The sequence below is a fragment of the Mustelus asterias genome, chromosome 4, assembly GCF_964213995.1.
Source record: "Mustelus asterias chromosome 4, sMusAst1.hap1.1, whole genome shotgun sequence".
NCBI lineage: Eukaryota > Metazoa > Chordata > Chondrichthyes > Carcharhiniformes > Triakidae > Mustelus > Mustelus asterias.
Window position 1 is genome coordinate 152,716,495 of NC_135804.1, and position 18,717 is coordinate 152,735,211.

Here is an 18,717-nt window from a genome sequence, read left to right on the forward strand (position 1 = left end):
ATGGGTATAGATAGAGTGAATGCAAGCAGGCTTTTTCCGCTGAGGCTAGGGGAGAAAAAAACCAGAGGGCATGGGTTAAGGGTGAAAGGAGAAAAGTTTAAAGGGAATATTAGGGGGGGCTTCTTCACGCAGAGAGTGGTGGGAGTGTGGAATGAGCTGCCGGATAAAGTGGTAAATGCGGGGTCACTTTTAACATTTAAGAAAAACTTGGACGGGTTCATGGATGAGAGGGGTGTGGAGGGATATGGTCCAAGTGCAGGTCAGTGGGACTAGGCATAAAATGGTTCGGCACAGACAAGAAGGGCCAAAAGGCCTGTTTCTGAGCTGTAATTTTCTATGGTTCTATGGTTCTATGGTATGCTTCTTTTTTCCTATTGACTAAGCTTACAATTTCCATTGTTGTCCATGGTTCCTGAATCTTGCCATTTCTGACCTTCAATGATGAGACGAAGTACAGGAAAGAGATAGAGAATCTGGTGTACTGGTGCGACAACAATAATCTCTCCTTCAATGTCAACAAAACGAAGGAGATAGTCACCGACTTCAGGAAGCGTAGTGGAGGACATCCCCGATCTACATCAACAGGGACGGAGTAGATGTGGTCGAGAGTTTCAGGTTTCTAGGTGTCCAGATCACCAATAACCTGTCCTGGTCCCTACGTGCCAACGCTAAAGTTAAGAACGCCTACCAACGCCTCTACTTTGTCAGGAAGCTAAGGAAATTTGGCATGTCTGCTATGACTCTCTCCAACTTTTACAGATGCACCATAGAAAGCATTCTTTCTGGTTGTATCACAGCTTGGTATGGCTTCTGCTCTGTTGAAGATCGCAAAAACCTACAAAGGGTCATGAACGAAGCTCCTTCCATCACACAAACCAGTCTCCCATCCACTGACTCCGTCTACACTTCCCGCTGCCTTGGAAAAGCAGCCAGCATAGTCAAGGACCCCACGCATCCAGGACATACTCTTCCACCTTCTTCCGTTGGGAAAAAGATACAAAGGCCTGCAGAAAAATACTAACTGACTCAAAAACAGCTACTTCTGCTGCCATCAGACTTTTGAACAGACCTACCTCATATTACATTAGTCTTTCTCTACATCCTAGCTATTGCTGTAACACTACATTCTGCACCCTCTCCCTTCTCTATGAACGGTATGCTTTGTATAGCGCACAAGAAACAATACTTTTCACTGTATACTAATACATATGAAAATAAATCAAATCAAAATGGAATTTGCGCTAGTGAGTTTTCGGTTTATGAGCTTCCCCTCCCATGACATGGTCAGGTTCATGCCCAGGAAGGGCACAAGCCTGATTCACATATTCTGCAATAAATTTGAATTTAGTTATAGAGTTTAACTTCCACCCTCACTATTACCCCCCCAACCGGGGTGATGTAGTACCAGCACGAATCAAAAAGGAACATTAGTTGTGATAAGCATACTCAGGGTGCACAGGGAAAGAACATGGCTGGGCAGTGCCCTGGAGAGGGGAGGGGTGCCCTGATGGTCGGGGGAGTTCCCTGACGTCAACTTGATTGAGCCAACAAGTTTGTCAATGTGTGGAGCTGCTACCACCACCCTCTGGACCTCAGCACTCGCACTCTCATACTCAGTAGCAGAATACAGTGCCCCTTTTTGGTCACGATCATCTCACACAGTTCACATCTAGCTGAATGCCACCATTTTTTAAGAATTAATTTTACGGGATGTGGGTATCGCCAGTATTTATTGCCCATTCCTAACTGACCTCCATTTCAGCGGGTATTTGAGAGTCAACCATTGCTGAGTCACATGTAGGCCAGACTACCAGATAAGAGCGGTAGATTCCCTTCCCTAAAGGACATTCGCGAACCTGATCGGTTTTTACAACAATTGACAATGGTTTCATAGTCATCACCAGACTTTTTAATTTCAGATTTTCATTGAGTTCAAATTTCACCATCTGCTATGGTGGGATATGAAACCAGGTCCCCAGAGCATTACCCTAAGTCCCTGGATTACTAGTCAAGTGACAATGCCACCATACCACCAGCTCCCCTATCGTTACTGAAACACGACTCTCGGCCCCAGTCCCTTGACTCCCTGTCCTGGTAAACATCACTCCTCCACATACCTGCCGACTTGCAAAAACCACAAAATGAAAGATGAATTTGATTTATTATTGTAATGTGTATGAGCATACAGTGAAAAGTATTGTTTCTTGCGCGCTATACACACAAAGCATACATTGAGAATGAAAGGAGGGGGTGCAGAATGTAGAGTTACAGTCATAGCAAGGGTGTAGAGAAAGATCAACTTAATACGAGGTAGGTCCATACAAAAGTCTGATGGCAGCAGGGAAGAAGCTGTTCGAGTCGGTTGGTACATGACAGAAGAAGGTGGAAGAGAGCATGTCCGGGTGCGTTTGGTCTTTGATTATGCTGGCTGCTTTTCCGATGCAGCGGAAATGTAGACAGAGTTAATGGATGGGTGACTGATTTGCATGAATGACTGGGTGTCGTTCATGACAGGATCATTGAGTGTCGTTGAGATAGAGATAGATAGGTTCTTGATTAATAAGGGGATCAGGGCTTATGGGGAAAAGGCAGGAGAATGGGGATGAGAAAAAAATCAGCCATGATTGAATGGCGGAGTAGAATCAATGGGCCCTGTGGCCTAATTCTGCTCCTATGTCTTATGGTCTTGGTAGTTTGTTTCAATCTTGGACAGAGCAGGAGCCATACCAAGCTGTGGTACAACCAGAATTAATGTTTTCTATGGTGCATCTGTAAAAGCTGGTGAGAATCGTAGCTGACGTGCCAAATTTCCTGAATCTCTTGACAACATAGAGATGTCGGTGGGCTTTCTTAACTAAATCGCAGCATGGAGGGACCAGGACAGGAAAGTTCACATGACCCCACCTCCTCCTTCATGCTGATCTATTCAGCCCACCCTAGGTAGGATTCCCATCAGGAAGGCTGATCTGGAAAAAATCCTCCCACATAGGACTTCAATGCAAGTTCCACCTGGTCAAATGAATGGGAATCATTGTACATGACAAACCAATACCTGGTCTCAAACCCAACCCATCAGCTGCCTGGTTCCAACTTTCCAAGGCAAGTGTGGTCCACCCTAAAAAGGTTCAGGACCGACCATGGCCTCTACATAGCCAAGTTCCACAGATGGGGCGTCTGTGCTAGCCCCTATGTGCCTGTGGCAGAGAGCAAACTATGCACCACATCATAGAAGAGTGTCCATTCCACAGACCCAGCAGAAACTGATCCACATGCAACACAGCTTGTTTATTCAACCTGCCTCATTACACATTACCAGATCCGAAATAGCCTGATCCCTGTTTGGATCTACGACTTATTTTTCTCGAAAACTGTCCACACATATAGACTGTCACAAATACACACACATTCTCTCATGCTGTCGTAAGTTCTCACACACTCTCTCACGTTCACACTTGCGCCCGCTCCCTTGCGTACCCGCTCCCTCATACATAATATATAAGAAATATAAGTCATATATAATGAAAAGCTGTGTTCCCAAAACAGATCTTTTAGTGACACCACTTGTCATGTCCTACCAATTTGAGTACATTCTCATTGTCCCTACTCTGTTTATTACCTTCGGATCAATTCCCTCTCTAAGCCAATAGACTATCTTTATTTCATTTGTTCTTATGTTTAAGTTATTTATTTGGAAACATAGGAAAAAGGAGCAGGAGAAGACCATTTGGCCTTTTGAGCCTGCCCTGCCATTCAGTATGATCAAAGCTGATGATCCAACTCAATAGTCTGATCCCCCCCCTTCTCTCCCCTTTTCCCCAAGAGCTCTCTCTACCTCATTCTACATAGTGTTTTGGCTTCAACTGGTTTCTGTGGTAGTGAATTCAACAGGGTTACCACTCTCTGGGTGACAACATTTCTCCTGATCTCAGTCCTAAAAGGTTTACCCCTCATCTTTAGATTGTGATCCTTGGTTCTGGACAACCTGCACTATTGGGAACAGCCTTTCTGCATCTACCCTGTGTAGTCCTGTTAAAATTTTATAGATTTCTGACATCCGTCCATTCTTCTGAACTCCAGCGAATATAATCCTAAACGACTCAATCTCTCTTCGTATGTCAGTCCCGCCATCCCTTGAATCATTCGGGAAGTTCATTAAATAATGTCCATAGATACTTAATCTATCATGTTAAATACCACCTCAAAAACAATCAACTTGTTTTGTTGTTGGTAACTTAATTTTTACAAATCTATGCTGGCTGTCGTATAAATGGGAGTAACTATAACAGAGTAAAGATTTGTTAAAATCCTGTTTATAATCTCTCTTTGTGCCTAGGAAATCACCTGAAGGTGTGTTCTCAGATCAACACATGCTGTACCTCTGAAATGGAGGAAAAGTTCAGCCAGCAAGCTCAGCAAGAGTTTAGCAAGGCTGTGATGGGCAGCAGCAATATCCTTCGTTTGACTTTTGCTTCGAGGTATAAGAAGTTTGATGGTAAGTCCTGGATATAAAATAATTTCTTATTGATAGTCTTGTGATTATGGTATCCTTTCTTTTGTCTTGTTGAGCTGTTCAGCAATAAATTCAGGGCAAAAATATTCAGGGGAATTATGACAACTATTGGCAAATGATCAGAGTTGAGTCCAGCCTATTAAAAAAAAAGCAGATCACACAGTTCGGGGGAGTACTGAGAGTGTTTGTATGGGGTAGGCATTGTGAAGAACATTCAGAGATGGAGCTGGGTTCCGATGAGTCTGAGGTCTCATCATAGGATCAGGATCCAGTGATTGCCACCCATCAGTAAAAAAAGGAACATATAGAGTAGAACAAAGCATAAACGTAGAACAATAAGGTGGTAAAAAAATCCCCCCCAAATCTTCATGTGTCAACTTTGGAATCCAAACTAAAATCCTAAAATGAATAAGACTCATGTCTGTAAGTGCAGAGAAGGAAAGATTAGAAGGAATGGATGAGTTAAACCAAACTCCGATAGACTGCAGGAGTTCAAAGAAGTCATATCAAACTTTGGAAAATAATCTGGTAAACCATGGTCAACATAAATCCAGTGGTTCTACCCACAAAGCCTCATTTGATGCCCCCTCCAAGGTACCATCTCTCCATACTGCATTAACTGATTCCTTAACTAATGCCCCCTCCTCTTTTATCTCCTCCTTTGTCTCGCCTGAAGATTCTATATCCTGGAATGTTGATTTGCCAATCGTGTCCTTCCTTCAATCATGTCTCTTGTGATGGCTACTGTATCATAATTCCACATGTCAATCATTGCCCTCAACATCCGTTTTACCTGAAATACTCCTGGCGTTAAAATAGAGGCCACCCAGCCTGGCCTGACTCCCTTGAAACTTAATACAGCTGCACTCCCTCTGACTTGATTGTTTTGCTCTATGATTCTGTGCCCTTATTCTGCTATAAGTCTGTGTCCCCTCTCTCTGCCAAATTAGTTTAAACTCCTCCCAACAGCACTGTTCCAGATAATCATCCACAATTCTCAAAGTGGTCTTTGATCTGAAAAGTATGTGGATATTTCAAGACCTTTCTTTGTTTCCAAATTTATTTGCAATCTTTCTTTAATCTGGGGAATTACATAATTCACATCTCTAACAGCTGACCAGCAAAATGGACTCATCTGCTCTTTTACAGCTCCGACCCTTCTAACATGGTTCTTGCATAATCTGGCGATTTCTGAATTTCAGTTACCATAGAAACATAGAAGATAGGAGCAAAGAACAAAGAAAATTATAGCATGGAAACAGGCCCTTTGGCCCTCCAAACCTGTACCGACCATGCTGCCCGACTTAACTAGAACCTCCTACCCTTCCGGGGACGCATATCCCTCTGTTCCCATCCTATTCATGTATTTGTCAAGACGCTCCTTAAAAGTCACTACCGTATCCGCTTCCACTACCTCCCCCAGCAATGGGTTCCAGGCACCCACTACTCTCTGTGTAAAAAATCTGCCTCGTACATCTCCTTTAAACCTTGCCCCTCGCACCATAAACCTGTGCCCCCTAGTAATTGATTCTTCCACCCTGGGAAAAAGCTTCTGACTATCCACTCTATCCATGCCCCTCATAATCTTGTAGACTTCTATCAGGTCTCCCCTCAACCTCGGTCGCTCCAGTGAGAACAAACCAAGTTTCTCCAACCTCTCCTCATAGCTAATGCCCTCCATACCAGGCAACATCCTGGTAAATCTTTTCTGTACCCTCTGCAAAGCCTCCACATCCTTCTGGTAGTGTGGCGACCAGAATTGAACGCTATATTCCAAGTGCAGCCTAACTAAGGTTCTATAAAGCTGCAACATGACTTGCCAATTTTTAAACTCAATACCCCGGCCATCAGAGGATACAGCAGGATGTAGATCGGTTGGAGGCTTGGGCAGAGAAATGGCAGATGGAGTTTAATCCGGACAAATGTGAGATCATGCATTTTGGAAGATCTAATACAGATAGGAAATATACAGTAAATGACAGAACCCTTAAGAGTATTGATAGGCAGAGGTATCTGGGTGTACAGGTACACAGGTCACTGAAAGTGGCAACACAGGTGGAGAAAGTAGTCAAGAAGGCATACGACATGCTTGCCTTCATCGGCCAGGGCACTGAGTTTAAAAATTGGGAAATCATGTTGCAGCTTTATAGAACCTTAGTTAGGCCGCACTTGGAATATAATGTTCAATTCTGGTCGCCACACTACCAGAAGGATGTGGAGTCTTTGGAGAGGGTACAGAAAAGATTTACCAGGATGTTGCCTGGTCTGGACGGCATTAGCTATGAGGAGAGGTTGGAGAAACCTGGGTTGTTCTCAATGGAACGACGGAGGTTGAGGGGAGACCTGATGGAAGTCTACAAGATTATGAGAGGCATGGACCGAGTGGATAGTCAGAAGCTTTTTCCCAGGGTGGAAAAGTCAATTACTAGGGGGCATAGATTTAAGGTGCGAGGGGCAAGGTTTAAAGGAGATGTGCAAGGCAAGGTTTTTACACAGAGGGTGGTGGGTGCCGGGGGAGGTAATGGAAACAGATACGATAGTGACTTTTAAGGGGATTTTCACAGCAGTTTCATTGCAGTGTTAATGTAAGCCTACTTGTGACACTAATAAATAAACTTTAAACTTCAGGGGCATCTTGACAAATACATGAATAGGATGGGAATAGAGGGATATGGTCCCCAGAAGGGTAGGGGGTTTTAGTTAAGTCAGGCAGCAGGGTCGGTGCAGACTTGGAGGGCCGAAGGGCCTGTTCCTGTGCTGTAATTTTCTTTGTTCTCTTTGTTCTTTGTTCGTTACTTAATTGCCCCAAAACTAAGTTATACTCCTCCAACATAATCATGAAATTAGACATTCTGACAATACCATCTAACCAGGGAGTGACTGAACGATCCCTGTTCTGTCATGCGGATTGAATGGGAAAGGGTAACAGCAGAAACTTGTATAGTACTATTCACCACCTCTGGAGTCATTGACAATAGCGTGGAAGCGAATCCTCAAAGCACTGGTGGACAATTGCGGCCCATCTGGATTCTGAATGTGCCCACGAGAATTTTGTTGACCGTTGGCCATGTGCAGTGTTGTCACATTTCACTGATTTGCATCTGTGGAGTTATTTTTCTACCAGTATAACTGAGGAAGTACACAATGAAAGCCAGGGCAAGCGAAGTGAGGCGCATGCTAATTACACACAACATTGACTGAGAGTCATGCACTGCCTCTGCATCCAAAGTGTCAACATTTATTTTGCTGTAACCATTTGAAGTTGATAGTTCTATTAATATTTAAATGATTGAACATTTTCTATAACTCGTTTTTTTGTATCATAGAATCCTATAGTGCAGAAGGAGGCCATTTGGCCCATCAAATCTGCACTGACCACAATCCCACCCAGGCCCTATCCCCACGCATTTACCCGAGCTAATCCCCCTGACACTAAGGGGCAATTAAGCACGGCCAATCCACCTAACCCGCACATGTTTGGACTGTGGGAGGAAACCAGAGCACCCGGAGGAAACCCATGCAGACACGGGGAGAATGTGCAAACTCCACACAGACAGTGACCCAAGCCGGGAATTGAACCTGGGTCCCTGGCGCTGTGAGGCAGCAGTAACCACTGTGCCACCCTCATTGTATAAGGGACACTGTCCACCTTGATTATAGAGAAACAGATTAAATGTATTTAATTTTATTCATGGAGTCAGGATTAGTGATCAACCCAAATTTCAATCCTGCAAGCACTGAGATGAAGGAAGGTCTCTCATGCTGCTCACTCACTGGCCTCGGTTATCCATCACTGCTCTAAGGAAGGGTGTGTCTTTGTTTGTTGATTCCTACAGTTCAAATGTCACAATAATGTTTCCCAGTTTAACCTGTCAGATAAATATGTTATAATAGTGACGGTGGGAAAGTCTGTATAGAACCGGTAGAAATAGCAGAGGTACTCGATGAATACTTTGTTTCAGTATTCACAGTGGAAAAGGATCTTGGTAGTTGCAGTGCAGACTTGCAGTGGACTGAGAAGATTGAGCATGTGGGCATTAGGAAAGAGGTGGAGTTTTTGAAAAGCATCAAGTTAGATAAATCGCCGGGACCGGATGGGATGTACCCCAGGTTACTGTGGGAGGTGAGGGAAGAGATTGCTGAGCCTCTGACGATGATCTTTGCGTCATCAATGGAGACGGGAGAGGTTCCGGAGCATTGGAGGATTGCGGATGTGGTTCCGTTATTCAAGAAAGGGAGAAGAGATAGCCCGGGAAATTATAGACCAGTGAGTCTAACCTCAGTGGTTGGTAAGTTGATGGAGAAGATCCTGAGAGGCAGGATTTATGAACATCTGGAGAGGAATAGTATGATCAGAAATAGCCAGCACGGCTTTGTCCAAGGCAGACCATGCCTTACGAGCCTAATTGAATTTTTTGAAGATGTAACTAGACACATAGATGAGGGAAGAGCGGTAGATGTAGTTTATATGGATTTCAGCAAGGCGTTTCATAAGGTGCCTCATGCAAGGCTTATTGAGAAAGTGAAGGGGCATGGGATACAAGGGGACATTGCCTTGTGGATTCAGATCTGGCTTGCCCACAGAAGGCAAAGAGTGGTTGTAGATGGGTCTTTTTCAGCATGGAGGTCAGTCACCAGTGGAGTGCCCCAGGGATCTGTTCTGGGATCCTTACTCTTTGTGTGATTTTTATAAATGACCTGGATGAGGAAGTGGAAGGATGAGTTGGCAAGTTTGCTGATGATGCAAAGGTTGGTGGTGTTGCGGGTAGTGTAGAGGGATGTCAGCAGTTGCAACGAGACATAGATAAGAACAAAGAACAATACAGCACAGGAACAGGCCCTTCGGCCCTCCAAGCCTGCGCCGCTCATGTGCCCACTCGACCATTCTTTTGTATCCCTCTATTCCCAGTCTGTTCATGTGGTTATCTAGATAAGTCTTAAACGATCCCAGCGTGTGCCTGTACACCCAGATAAGATGCAAGACTGGGCGGAGAAGTGGCAGATGGACTTCAACCCAGATAAGTGTGTGGTGGTTCATTTTGGCAGGTCGAATAGAATGAAAGAATATAATATTAAGGGTAAAACGCTTGGCAGTGTGGAAGATCAGAAGGATCTTGGGGTCCGGGTTCATAGGACGCTCAAAGCAGCGTCGGAGGTAGAGGCTGTGGTTAAGAAGGCGTATGGAATCCTGGCCTTCATCAATAGAGGAATTGAGTTTAGAAATCGGGAGATAATGCTGCAGCTGTACAGGACCCTGGTCAGACCCCACCTGGAGCACTGTGCCCAGTTCTGGTCGCCTCATTACAGAAAGGATGTGGAAGCCATAGAAAGGGTGCAGAGGAGATTTACAAGGATGTTGCCTGGATTAGGTGGCATGCCTTATGAGGATAGGTTGCGAGAGCTAGGTCTTTTCTCCTTGGAGAGGCGAAGGATGAGAGGTGACCTGATAGAGGTGTATAAGATGTTGAGAGGTATTGATAGAGTGGATTCTCAGAGGCTTTTACCCAGGGCTGAAATGGTTGCCACAAGAGGTCACAGGTTTAGGGTGCTGGGGAGTAGGTACAGAGGAGATGTTAGGGGTAAGTTTTTCACTCAGAGGGTGGTGGGTGCGTGGAACCGGCTGCCGGTAGTGGTGGTGGAGGTGGATTCGATATGGTCTTTTAAGAGACTTTTGGATAAGTTCATGGAAGTTAGTAAGATAGAGGGTTATAGGTAAGCCTAGTAGGTAGGGACATGTTCGGCGCAACTTGTGGGCCGAAGGGCCTGTTTCTGCTGTAGCTTTTCTATGTTCTATGTTCTAGAACATAAAACATAGAACAGTACAGCACAGAACAGGCCCTTTGGCCCACGATGTTGTGCCGAGCTTTATCTGAAACCAAGATCAATCTATTCCATTCCCTATCATCCTGGTGTGCTCCATGTGCCTATCCAATAACCGCTTAAATGTTCCTAAAGTGTCTGACTCCACTATCACTGCAGGCAGTCCATTCCACACCCCAACCACTCTCTGCGTAAAGAACCTACCTCTGACATCCTTCCTGTATCTCCCACCCTGAACCCTATCGTTATGCCCCTTGTAATCGCTCCATCCACCGAGGAAATAGTCTTTGAACGTTCACTCTATCTATCCCCTTCATCATTTTATAAACCTCTATTAAGTCTCCCCTCAGCCTCCTCCGCTCCAGAGAGAACAGCCCTAGCTCCCTCAACCTTTCCTCATAAGAACTACCCTCCAAACCAGGCAGCATCCTGGTAAATCTCCTCTGCACTCTTTCCAGCGCTTCCACATCCTTCTTATAGTGAGGTGACCAGAACTGCACACAATATTCCAAATGTGGTCTCACCAAAGTCCTGTACAGTTGCAGCATAACCCCACGGCTCTTAAACTCCAACCCCCTGTTAATAAAAGCTAACACACTATAGGCCTTCTTCACAGCTCTATCCACTTGAGTGGCAACCTTTAGAGATCTGTGGATATGGACCCCAAGATCTCTCTGTTCCTCCACAGTCTTCAGAACCCTACCCTCTAATAGGTATGAAAGTTTATGTTAAAGATTGGTTCATTTTAATCAGCTAATAATGGATGTCAATCATTCCTTTCCACAGACTTCTTCAAGGAACTGATAGAGAATGCAGAGAAATCCTTGAATGATATGTTTGTGCGTACTTATGGACAACTATATATGCAAAACTCAGTGGTATTCCAGGACCTATTTAAGGAAATGAAGAAGTACTATGTGGTTGGAAATCTAAATCTGGAGGACATGCTGAGTGACTTCTGGGCTCGTCTCCTGGAGCGCATGTTTCAGTTGGTGAACCCTCAGTATCATTTCACTGAAGAATATCTGGAATGTGTAAGCAAATATACCGAGCAGCTGAAGCCATTTGGAGATGTACCACGCAAGCTAAAGCTTCAGGTGACAAGGGCATTTATTGCTGCTCGAACTTTTGCACAAGGTCTCGATGTCGCACAAGATGTAGTCAGCAAAGTGTCCACGGTAAGTAAAGAAAATGTTTTTCTATGATCAAGGTTTACAGTGTCCCTTATACAATGGGGGCAATTTTCCTACCTTGTGGTGCTGGACACAGATCACGCCAATCCCAAAAACTAGCATGAGGACCAGAAAATTGGATTTGTGTCTGGCGTCACACTGTGTCTATGTTTAAAAACAGTTTGAAATAGTCCTGCTCCCTTTCTAATGGTGTGAGGCCGATTAGTAGATTTAAAGTAGCATTTAAATATGCATAGCCCGTTCTCTCAGCTCTTTGGATCTTCCAACCTTTGGGTGCAGCACGAGAACAGTGCGTATCACTGCTGGTCTCCACTGGCCACGCTAAGGGAATCGGAGGCCATTGAAGCTGGTGATTGGGGGCATTGCTGGGCAGTGCCCACCAGGCACCCTGACAGTGCCAAGGGGGTGTGGGGTGAGTGGGGGCCATGATGGGGGGGGGGTTGCTATGGCATGGGGGTCGTGCAGGAATGGCGCATGAAGGGAGGGTCATGATGCGGCTGGGGTGGGTGGTGGCAGGTGGGTCCCAATGCATTGATGCTGGTGACCCATGTTGGGGAGGGGATGAGGAAACAAGCTGTGAAGACGGGGGGGTCCTGATGTCCGTGATGGGAGGGAGGGGAGTTCTCCCATGCTCTGTAAGATTGGGATGCCCTTGTGAAATGGAGACCGAGCGCACTGGAGTGTTTAGGCACCCCCGCCAGTACTGGCCCGAGACTAATCATTTTTGCAAGGAATGACTCAGTATGGGACGATTGAGTTCCAGAGTGCGCCTGATGGGCCAGCATGTATTGCTGCAGTATTCTTGCCATTATGACTCTCAGTTTTTTGGGGGGAAAATTTCGCCCGTTGTTCTGATGTTAAACTTCTGGTCCCATTGTTGTCAGTGGGGTTTCCCATTGAATGCACCCCATGATGCTGAGAAATGTGCGGCGGGAATGTGCCATCGGCAGGACCAGAAGCTCCCACCAGCATGAAGGGCTATAAAGTTCCAGCCACTGTCTGTGAAATTACTGATAACAATCCTTCTCCCTAAATGGAAGGTACATTTGGCACAGTGATGATAAGTTGAATTTTTACTTTCATGTTAAACATCAGAAACCAGCTTAACCCATTTAGTTTTATAGATAAACAATTGAGCTTATTTATTTATAGTTTATCAATAGATATTTACAGATGTATTTTGATTCTGGACCACACCCCCATGCTTTTGTGACCAATATGTTTTGTTGAAAGTAGACAGAATTTGAGATTTAACATACTTGCTCAGACAATAAAGTCACAAGATTCCACGGATTTTGATCAAACAGAAATAAGCTTTACTGTACAAGGCAGTACAGAGAGGGCATGGGATCCAAGGGGCTGCTGCCCTGTGGATCCAGAACTGGCTTGCCCAAAGGAGGCAGAGAGTGGGTATAGATGGGGTCTTTTTCTAAATGGAGGTCGGTCACCAATGGTGTGCCCCAGGGATCTGTTCTGGGACCCTTGCTGTTTGTCATTTTCATAAATGAACTGGATGAGGAAGTGGAGGAATGGGTTGGTAAGTTTGCCGACGACACGAAGGTTGGTGGGGTTGTGGATAGTCTGGAGGGATGTCAGAAGTTACAGAGGGACATAGATAGGATGCAAGACTGGGCAGAGAAGTGGCAGATGGACTTCAACCCAGATAAATGCGTAGTGGTCCATTTTGGCAGGTCAAATGGGATGAAGGAGTACAATATAAAGGGAAAGACTCTTAGTACTGTAGAGGATCAGAAGGACCTTGGGGTCCAGGTCCATAGGACTCTAAAATCGGCCCCGCAGGTGGAGGAGGTGGTTAAGAAGGCGTATGGTGTGCTGGCCTTTATCAATCGAGGGATTGAGTTTAGGAGTCGGGGGATATTGATGCAGCTATATAAGACCCTCGTCAGACCCCACTTGGAGTACTGTGCTCAGTTCTGGTCGCCTCATTACAGGAAGGATGTGGAAATGATTGAAAGGGTGCAGAGGAGATTTACAAGGATGTTGCCAGGATTGAGTGGCATGCCTTATGAGGATAGGCTGAGGGAGCTCGGTCTTTTCTCCTTGGAGAGACGTAGGATGAAAGGAGACCTAATAGAGGTATATAAGATGTTGAGAGGCATAGATCGGGTGAACTCTCAGAGGCTTTTTCCCAGGAAATGTCTGCTACAAGAGGACACAGGTTTAAGGTGCTGGGGGGGGTAGGTACAGGGGAAATGTTAGGGGGAAGTTTTTCACACAGAGGGTGGTGGGCGAGTGGAATCGGCTGTCGTCAGTGGTGGTGGAGGCAAACTCAATAGGGACTTTTAAGAGACTCCTGGATGAGTACATGGGACTTAATAGGATGGAGGGTTATAGGTAGCCCTAGAAGGTAGGGATATGTTCGGCACAACTTGTGGGGCCGAAGGGCCTGTTTGTGCTGTAGTTTTTCTATGTTTCTAAGGTCAAAAGATAAAACAATTCACAATATGTGCCTTATTAACATTCAGTGTTTATATAATGTAACAGTGTATTAACAGGCAAATGATCAAACATATTATACTGTAGAATAATGCCACCAAGACATATTCTCAGCAACACACTCAGACATCAGTAAACACCGTGTGCCAACCAATCGTGTTGAAACTCTGTCTTCCTAACGAAGGATTCCAAGCTTTTCACTATTTAAGACCAGGCCGTGAAATCCCATAAAACCGCTCCAACCTCAACTGCCTCAGTGAGTGCACACCTCCCAGGGTTTCAATCCCATGTACTGAGACTCTGTTCACTCGGATTTCCGAGTCTAATCTCCAGCCTCTGTGAAGTTTCAGCTCTTTAACAGCCGGCTGGGTTCACTGGGCTGGTATTGCCCCTGAATTTCACCAAATCCCAATTTCCTCAGCTACACAAAACTATAAATAGCTCCCAGGGCTTCTCCTGAGCCTTAAATCTTTCCAGCATGAACTAGTTACTTTCTGCCACCTTCTCAGCTCGCCGGGACTTTTACTGAGTCCTAACGGCACAGGGCTAGTAAATGGCTGCTGGAATTTCTAAGTCCCAACTACACATAGTCAGCTAACAGCAACAACATTTGCTCCCTGAAAGCTACTTTTAGCACTGCCTTTTCAGTCTGGCCTTTGCCCTGCTTCAGAAGACTCACTCCCCAGCAAACACAGATAAATTGAAACCCAGAAATGTTCTTAAGCTCTTCCCAGCTCCATGACAATGTTGCCTTTCTAGAGCACACTCAAAGCTTTTAAATTAATTGCAGCTCTAACTCCCAAAGCAAAAACAAAATTTGGGCTGCTTTACCTTGCAAGCATTGTAGACACCTTGGGCAGGGTTTTCCAGCTGTGCTTGCCCCAGGACCGGGAAGTTCCGTCTGAGATCAACAGACCTTTCATGGTCCAACCCCTGCCGGCTCCGATCCCCGTGGTGGGCGGGACGGGAAAATTTCACCTCTTGTCTCCAATTGCCCAGTTAAGCCCATCTGCTGTTTTATGTCATACCTTTTTAGCTGTTAACCCCTTAAAGCACTATGGCCCCAACTCTCTAAGTGCAATAGTCTTCAAACTGCTTTAGTTCCATTTTCTACAGTTGAACTTCCTAGAACTTGCAATGAACCATGAACTAGATATTTATAACAGATATGACATTATTAAACTTACAGAATGGACATGTAATTGGCAAGTGACCTTCAGAATAGGTGGTATATAATGTGAAGTGGTACCTTTCTGTAAGAAGTATAAGGAGGACCCAGACCTTATGTGAAAGAAGTGCCAAATTGATAGAAGAGCGGTAGGATCTGGGGTATAAGACATAGGAGCAGAATTAGGCCACTTGGCCCATCGAGTCTGCTCCACCATTCAATCATGGCTGACATTTTTCTCATTCCCATTCTCCTGCTTTTTCCCCATAACCCCTGATCCCTTATTAATCAAGAACCTATCCATCTCTATCTTAAAGACACTCAATGACCTGGCCTTCACAGCTTTCTGCAGTAAAGAGTTCCTCAGATTCACCACTCTCTAGCTGAAGAAATTCCTCCCCATCTCTGTTTCAAAGGATTGTCCCTTAAGCCTGAGGTTGTGCCCTCTGGTTCTAGTTTTTCCTACTCGTGGAAACATTCTCTCCATGTCCACTCTATCCAGGCCTCGCAGTATCCTGTAAGTTTCGATAAGATCCCCCCTCATCCTTCTAAACTCCAACGAGTACAGACCCAGAGTCCTCAACCGTTCCTCATACAACAAACTCTTCATTCCAGGGATCATTCTTGTGAACCGCCTCTGGACCCTTAACAAGGCCAGCACATCCTTCCTTAGATACGGGGCCCAAAACTGCTCTCAATACTCCAAATGGGGTCTGACCAGAGCCTTATACAACCTCAGAAATACTCCTAACCTTACAGAAATACTCTTGTATTCTAGCCCTCTTGACATGAATGCTAACATTGCATTTGCCTTCCTAACTGCCAACTGAACCTGCACGTTAACCTTAAGAGAATCTTGAACAAGGACTCCCGAGTCCCTTGTGTTTCTGATTTCCTCAGCATTTTCCCATTTAGAAAATAGTCTATGCCTCCATTCCTCCTTCCAAAGTGCATAACCTCACACTTCTTCACATTGTATTCCATCTGTCACTTCTTTGCCCACTCTCCTAACCTGTCCAAGTCCTTCTGCAGCCCCCCGTTTCCTCAATACTACCTGCCCATCTACATATCTTTGTATCATCTGCAAACTGAGCAACAGTGCCTTCATTTCTTTCCTCCAAATCGTTAATGTATATTGTGAAAAGTTGTGGTCCCAGCACTGACCCCTGAGGTACACTATTAGTCACCGGCTGCCATCCTGAAAAAGACCCTTTATCCCCACTCTGTCTTCTGCCAGTCAGCCAATCCTCTATCCATACCAGGATCTTACCCTTAACACCATGGGCACTTAACTTATTTAACAGTCTCCTATGCGGCACCTTGTCAAAGGCCTTTTGGAAATCTAAATAAATTACGTCCACTGGTTCCCCTTTATCTAACTTCCTTGTTACCTCCTCGAAGAACTCTTAACAGATTTGTCAGACATGACCTCCCCTTGACAAACCTGTGCTGACTCAGTCCTACTTGATCAGAGTACAAGAATGAGATAGAGAATCTGATGAACTGGTGCGGCAACAATAATCTCTCCCTCAATGTCAACAAAATGAAGGAGATTGTCATCGACTTAAGGAAGCGTAAAGGAGAACATGCCCCTGTCTACATCAATGGGGACAAAGTAGAAAGGGTCGAGAGCTTTAGGTTTTTAGGTGTCCAGTTCACCAATAACCTGTCCTGGTTTACTAAGGAGGTTGAATCTCTTGTGAAGAGGAAGAAGGAGACTTATGTTAAGATGAGGTGCTTGAGAGTTACAAGTTAGCCAGGAAGGACCTAAAGAGAGAGTTAAGAAGAGCCAGGAGGGGACATGAGAAGTCTTTGGCGGGTAGGATCAAGGAAAACCCTAAAGCTTTCTATAGGTAAGTCAGGAGTAAAAGAATGACCTGGGTAAGATTAGGGCCAGTCAAGGACAGGAGTGGGAAGTTGTACGTGGAGTCTGAAGAGATAGGAGAGGCACTAAATGAATATTTTTCGTCGGTATTCACACTGGAGAGGGACAGTGTTGTTGAGGGGAGTACTGAGATGCAGGCTGTTGGACTGGATGGTATTGATGTTCATAAGGAGGAGGTGTTAGCAATTCTGGAAAGGGTAAAAATAGATCAGTCCCCTGGGCCGGATGGGATTTATCCTAGAATTCTCTGGGAGGCTAGAGAGGAGATTGCAGAGCCTTTGGCTTTGATCCTTGTGTCGTCATTGTCTACAGGAACAGTGCCAGAAGACTGGAGGATAGCAAATGTTGTTCCCTTGTTCAAGAAGGGGAGTAGGGACAACCCTGGTAATTATAGACCGGTGAGCCTTACTTCTGTTGTGGGCAAAGTATTGGAAAGGATTATAAGAGATAGGATTTATAATCACCTGGAAAGGAATAATTTGATTAGGGATAGTCAGCACGGTTTTGTGAAGGGTAGGTCGTGCCTCACAAACCTTATTGAGTTCTTTGAGAAGGTGACCAAAGAGGTGGATGAGGGTAAAGCGGTTGATGTGGTGTATATGGATTTCAGCAAAGCGTTTGATAAGGTTCCCCATGGTAAGCCTTTGCAGAAAATACAGACACATGGGATTGAGGGTGATTTAGTGGTTTGGATCAGGAATTGGCTAGCTGTAAGAAAACAGAGGGTGGTGGTTGATGGGAAATATTCATCCTGGAGTTCAGTTACTAGTGGTGTACCGCAAGGATCTGTTTTGGGGCCACTGCTGTTTGTCATTTTTATTAATGACCTGGATGAGGGCGTGGAAGGATGGATTAGTAAATTTGCGGATGACAGTTAAGTCGGTGGAGTTGTAGACAGTGCAGAGGGAAGTGGCAGGTTACAGAGGGACATAGATAAGCTGCAGAGCTGGGCTGAGAGGTGGCAAATGGAGTTTAATGCGGAAAAGTGTGAGGTGATTCACTTTGGAAGGAGTAACAGGAATACAGAGTACTGGGCTAATGGTAAAATACTTGGTAGTGTGGATGAACAGAGGGATCTGGGTGTCCATGTGCATAGATCCCTGAAAGTTGGCACCCAGGTTGATAGGGTTGTTAAGAAGGCGTACGGTGTGTTAGCTTTTATTGGTAGAGGGATTGAGTTTCGGAGCCAGGAGGTCATGCTGCAACTGTACAAAACTCTGGTGCGGCCGCATTTGGAGTATTGCGTACAGTTCTGGTCGCCGTATTATAGGAAAGATGTGGAAGTGTTGGAAAGGGTGCAGAGAAGATTTACCAGGATGTTGCCTGGTATGGTGGGAAAACCGTATGAGGAAAGGCTGAGGGGCTTGAGGTTGTTTTCGTTAGAGAGAAGAAGGTTAAGAGGTGACTTAATAGAGGCATACAAGATGATCAGAGGATTAGATAGGGTGGATAGTGAGAGCCTTTTTCCTCGGATGGTGTTGGCTAGCACGAGGGGACATAGCTTTAAATTGAGGGGTGAGAGATATAGGACAGATGTTAGAGGTAGGTTCTTTACTCAGAGAATAGTAAGGGTGTGGAATGCCCTGCCTGCAGCAGTGGTGGACTCGTCAACGTTGAGAGCGTTCAAGTGGTTATTGGATAAACATATGGATGATATTGGAATAGTGTAGATTAGAGGGGCTTT

The 18,717-nt window shown here is 45.1% G+C and overlaps 1 protein-coding gene across 1 annotated transcript in view; it reads left to right on the forward strand.

The window, feature by feature from the left end:
• Nucleotides 1-18,717, forward strand: part of gpc4 (glypican 4) — a 231,012-nt gene that overhangs the window by 90,009 nt on the left and 122,286 nt on the right. Inside the window, exons 2-3 of the mRNA XM_078211991.1 lie at nt 4,334-4,492; nt 11,117-11,508. Of these exons, the coding sequence (XP_078068117.1) occupies nt 4,334-4,492; nt 11,117-11,508 (551 nt within the window). The remainder of the gene's footprint in view (nt 1-4,333; nt 4,493-11,116; nt 11,509-18,717) is intronic.